Source organism: Cyprinus carpio, chromosome B3 (assembly GCF_018340385.1).
Source record: "Cyprinus carpio isolate SPL01 chromosome B3, ASM1834038v1, whole genome shotgun sequence".
Classification (NCBI taxonomy): Eukaryota; Metazoa; Chordata; class Actinopteri; order Cypriniformes; family Cyprinidae; genus Cyprinus; species Cyprinus carpio.
Window position 1 is genome coordinate 24,670,912 of NC_056599.1, and position 5,839 is coordinate 24,676,750.

General features: G+C 43.5%; 1 protein-coding gene across 1 annotated transcript; it reads right to left on the bottom strand.

The window, feature by feature from the left end:
- Positions 1–225: 225 nt before the first annotated feature.
- On the bottom strand, positions 226–5,184 carry LOC109107485. The gene has a single exon (XM_042720370.1). It carries the CDS (start codon positions 3,087–3,089, stop codon positions 1,854–1,856), a length of 1,236 nt encoding a protein of 411 aa, XP_042576304.1. The 5' UTR covers positions 3,090–5,184; the 3' UTR covers positions 226–1,853.
- Positions 5,185–5,839: the final 655 nt, after the last annotated feature.

The following is a 5,839-nucleotide window of genomic DNA, read 5'->3' on the forward strand; positions in this document are numbered from 1 at the left end:
GGCGTTCACTCGCTTGTGCAGGAGTAAGGCTAGTATCAAAGTCACAATATATCCTACGATAGTAAAGATGTGGAGCGCTGTGTCAGCGACAGACCAAGACCGAATGATTGGCTCACCAGTGGGCAGAAGGCGAGCTATAGCTTCTAAGGCTGTATTCACAGGAGTCAAATCAATAAGTTGCGTTCCTTCCTCCCTGATCCTTTCTTCCAATTCTGGACTCAAGGACGAAGGAATGCTGTTTGAAGAACGGTGAGATTTCGAGTTCAGCCTGATACTCATCGTCGGTGAGGTGATACAACGCTAGATCGGCAGTCTGGAGGATCGAGCCCTTAGGGACATTAATCCATAAAGTTTGGCTAGGCAGGATAATGTGCATGACCTTGTCGTGTTGATCATAGATGGCGGTAGCTGTATGCATTGAGGTGTTGACTAGCCATCGTTTTCCGACAATGTTGGCTTGGATTGCCTTAATTTAGATGATGATGGCTTTTGATGACAATGATTTACAAAAAAAAAAATTTTGGGTAACAGGAGTCAATCCTAATTTCTAGACCTGGATTTAGAGTTGAGTTAGGGGAGTTTCCTGATGAGGACTAGAAGGGAAAGGAAATTATAGTCAGGGAAGAAAAGGAAAAACACAAAGAGAAAGAGAAAAGATAAACACAAAGAGACACAAGGACACTGACTGAGGTTAAGAATGTAAACCGAGTGTCACATGTGTGTAGAACTCCTCTCCACTAGGGGTTGGTCCTAGCAGTGCTGTGGAGGAGCGTGTAGGTGTTGTGTAAAACCAAACTATATGTTGACTTAAAAGGATAGTTATCATTAGTGTGGTGTATAGCATGGGATTGTTGGTTTGTGTCAGTCAGTTTGATCCACCCCCTTTTTCTGTCGTTTGGAGCCCTGGTGCCTCTTTATCTGGGTTTTATGGACCCATCGAAGGACTGGCTCGCTGCGCCCTTGTCTGATTTTGATCCGATAGGCAACAGGTGAGAATTTGTCCACAATCTCGTTGGGGCCTGTCCAGTGAGGAAGGAATTTCTTTGACAGGCGATGGGGAGCATTCTGCCTTTGTTGGGCGAAGCTGTAGGACCACACTTGGTCTCTGACACTGAGTTCCTGGTGAGAGGCCTTTTGGTCGTAGTAGGCCTTTTGACCTTCCGCGCTTCTTTGGAGGTTTTGTTGCGCGAAGGCGAAAGTCGCTCTTAGGTGCTGATGCAACTCTTCCAGGTGCTGGTGAATGGTGTAGGCGATGATGAGGTTCAGGTCACCAGGTTGGTACAGCAGGTGTAACGTAGTGTCATTTGCCGTCCTGTCATCATTTCGAACAGGGCTACTCTGGTAGACCGGTGAGGGGTGGCCCTGATGGCCATCAGTACCAGAGGAAGCTTAACATCCAAATCCTTTTGATTGGAAAATACATAAATCTTCAACATGCTTGCCACTGTCCTGTTGAGTCGTTTGACCTGACCTGAGGAAATTGGGTGATGGCATAAATGAAGCTTGGCCTGTATGCCCAGCAGTTTCCATACTTTCTGCATGACTTCGGCAGTGAAGTGGGTTCCTCGGTCAGAGTTGACTCTTAAAGGCAGTCCAAATCTTGAGAAGATGTGGTTCATTAACAGGCAGGCTGTCATTTCTGCTGTATTGTTTGGAGCTGGGAGACACTCTTCCCACTTAGTGAATTCGCAAACCACGGCGAGGAAGTATTTGTTTCCCCGTGTCGACCGTGGCAGGGGTCCTACCCAATCTTTTTGGAGGTCCGACCATGGGAAGGTCATTCCTTTCCGTTGTAGTGGTGCTCGGTGGTTTTGGGTTTGCCGGTTGGAACTGGCAAAACATCAGGCATCCATTTACGTATTCCGCCATGTCTGTTCGTTGTGAGTCCCGAAGTACGCTTGTCTGAGTCGGCTGTAGAACAATTGGGAAGATTCCTGACCACCTTGTTTCATCTCCAGGGCAGCCACTAGTTCTTGTTCCGACTCAGGGTCAGCAAACTCTTTGATGAGGGCTTCTCTGAGCAGGTTGTAATCAGTCTTTGTGTGGGCCGGCTGTCGGTCCAGGAAACTGCGAACCTCTGAGCTGGATGTTGCTCGGATCAAATAAAGTCTATCTTTGTCGGTGGTACTGGGTCTCATTTCCAGATGAAAGTCGACATCTTGCAGATATCCTTTGATCTCTTGACTGCCTGGCACATTTGGGGTAAATTTGCCAATGTTCCTAGCGAGCTTGTTTAGGTCCTTGAGGTCCAAGCCACGCGATGATCTGTGGCTGGCTGGAGCAGTTTCTTTTAGCTTCGTCGTGATGTAAAATTCTTCGAGGGGATCAGGTGGGTGTTTCAGCACTGCCCCCTCCCCCTTTTGATCATGTGTCAGTCCAGGAACAGGGGACCCGGGCCTGCTTGGCAGGGGTGAGACTGGTGTCCGTCGTGTCCTTGGAGGCTCAGAGCGCAGCTCGTAGGCATGTGTGAGTTCCTCTCTGAAGCTGTCTGACTCCTCTTTGATGTAGTCCAGCTGTCGTGTTAGGCGGCTGATCTCGTTTCTTGACTCATCCAGGTGAGTTTCAAGGGCTTTAATTCTGCCATTCTTGTCTCTGAAGTCTGCCTTGGCCTTTTCAAGGAGCTGTTCCGCATACTGTAGCTTGTTGGAGAGATCAGCGTAGTCTGTCTTGACTTGTTCCATTTCTTGTGTAGTAGGTACTAGTGTCTCTCTTAGCCTGGTGATCTCCTCCTCTGCGCCTTGTTCCACTTCATCAGGTCCTTCCCGTCGTTCCTGAGCCTCCAGTTCTAGCTGTTCGACGCATCGTTGTGCGTGTGTTAGCTCCTGCTGGAGATGGGCGGCGTGCCTGTCGCTCAGCTTAAGGGTGGCCATGAGTGTGTGGCTTAAGGAGCTGGTGATCTTGGCAAGTTCTTTGTGTTTGTAGCTCTGACTTGGGTCTTGTCTCATGAGGCTTGTTATGTTGTTATCCAGCTGGTCCTGTGTCTGATGCTTCAGTGTTTCAGCAGCCTTAGGTAGGAGGCTGTCTGTTGCAACACTTAGCCATGTCTCCAGGTCCTCCCAGTGGCCAACTGGGTCTGTTGTGCGAGACATGTTTGGACGTGGTGAGGGAGATCTAGAACCTAGACTGACACAGACCTTGAAGAGGAGAAAACAAAACAAAACCAGAACAAGGCAAAACAGAGGTGTAAATGTGCAATGTGGGTTGATGTTGAGTGCGTAATGGGCAGGTGAGTGTAGTTCTCATCGACTGTGAATCTCTGGTGGGCGTGCTTCTAATTTGTAGTCTCTGTGGAGAAAATTAATAAGCACACACAGGTAGCACAGCTAGAGAACAGAGGGAGAAAAGAAGAGTAACAAACAGAACAAGGAACAGAATAATATTTGGCTGCTTCCACTTTTCCTATAAAAGAAAGGGTTTTCTTTTTTTGTAAGGAAAGATTAGAGCTACTGGTAAGATGAGAGAGAAAGACAACACAAAATAACCTTTTCTGGTTACAGAATGAGTACAATTAAAAATGTTACGTTTGATTTAGAAGGATGCTTCTAGACAGGGCTTTGGAAATTGGGATTTCTAAATACCAGGACTGTGATTGCTATTAAAATTTCTCCGGGGCGGAAGAAAAATGATAGCAATGACAGTATTGGTTTCTCAGCTAGTAGGATTGACAACCAAACACCAACCAGAGCGTTTCTAGCTGCGTGTTCAATATATGGCGGACGCCTATCAGTTCCTTTGTTGATCTACTTTAGCCTTAGCTGGGTAGGATTCCAGCGTGAGAAGGGAAGGTAGGGTGAGAGTCAGACAATTTTGAAACGAAGTGTTCAAGTTTCACAAACTTTGTTAAATGTTTCTAAAGTTCTCTGCTTTTATGATTCTCACAGATACAAACCCAAAACGGCAACAGTAGTCAAAGAGAGCTGAGAGAGAGAAGAAGAAAAGTTTTGCTCCCAATGTTAGGAAAAATGACAGGGTGGTGGCGCTGTTGAGTCGATACACTTAGGGGGTTGGTGTTGCTGCGTTAGCAGGGTAACACTAACTAACCTAAGTATTGAGGAAAACCCTAAATTTTCTTTTGGGGGTTTGCCACTAACAGGCTTAAGCCAAATGGGAAAACCTAGGAAAATTTGGGTTGAGTTAATTAAATAACTGACGGAGAGAGAAAAGAAGGCCTAACGGGTAGAACCAAAACTTAATTGCAAATGAAGTTCAAATTTCAACTTAGAAAAAGTATTTCCTGTTTAAAATGTAATTGTTATCCTTAAAATTGCTAAGAGCAATTCAGATTAATCAAAAAGTATCTTGAAACACGGTAGTCAAAAGCCTACTTAACTGCAGAAGAAATTAAAATTTCAGAGCAATATTGACAGTTCAAGGATTAACATCTCTAATGTTGTTGTCATTAGATTATAAGAGCAATTATAAGTGAATTAATCGCGTGTCATTAAAGTAATGAGGATGAGAACCATCATTAATTATTAACAAAACAACAGCGTTTCAACTGATAGGAGTAAACAAGCTAACGTTTATCAAGTTTGCATTTGTCAACGTTCTTTTCAATGGGAGGAGAAGAGAGAGATTAATAAATGTAAAAGAGAGAAAGAATAAGGTGAGGGTGAGTTAAAGTTCAGATGTAACAGATGTAAAGTCACTTCAACACTTCAACCACTGCAAAACACACTGTATTTAAGCCCACAAAAATGCTCTGTGCTAACTGCTAGCCTTCAAGGCTACTAGCTTTGCATATGCTTCAATGTCAAGGTGTTAGCTTCAGTTAGCTTAGGTCATGCTAGGCTATTTGCGTACAAATGTCTCAAATTACCCTGGAAAAGGTCTCTTGGAACTTCCGGGTTATGGCTGTTACTATGGCGATGTATACTGCCCTAAGCTGGCATGTTTTATGCACGGCTTATGTGCTTTATGTGAAATGACGGCGCATCTCACACTTAACAACCACAAAGCACTATTTGGATTTTATCTTTTAGCGCTGAACCATCTCAGCTCGTTAGAGTGAGGTAGATTAATCTACAGATTTACTGTAATTAATAAAATACGTTATTGAGATCTCGGCGGATCTCAGCACTTGTTTTAGTCTACAGACAAAAACACACATGGATTTAACCACAATTCTACTTGATCAAGATTTCACAATTCTCCCTTAACATAATGTTCGGACACTCTCTCTGAGCACCGCCGTTCCAAAGTTCACTAGTTTTAGTGAATTAACTGGCAAAAGAACATTAATTAGCTAGGTTAATGTCTCAAACCGTGGAGATACATAGACGAATTTGATGTGGAACTCGCACAAACAAATCGAACTATGAAGGCCTTTATTTTAAAAGAAAGGAAACGAGGAACACGCTCGCTTCTTTCTTGTGCGCTTTAGGCGACTTATTTTGTCTCTGCGGACAATCAAATGCTTTACTGCAGTTCAAACAACAAACAACAACTCGAGTTCGCTTCATTCATTCACACACTGGCATGCCATTATAAAAGTACCCAGTAGCACAACAAACTGTTTCTCTGTCTTTGATCTATTCTTCCGGATAAAATAGAACAAATACAACACAAAATGTCTTGGTATTATGTATTTTTAGGTCAAATTTGCCCGCTTTAATTCTCCACCATTTATGTAAGGAAATATTAGCTCATTTATTTTGAGAAGAATCGAATCTAAAGATTCGAATTGCTTTAATTGAACTGATTCCAAATTTAATTAGTTTATACTTCATCAACGGTTCATCCAGCGAACGTAAAATTCAGTATATCCTTTCCATTCTGTTTATATTACTTCATGGCTTAATGAGAATACAAACAGATTGATAATTTATAAACTACTAGC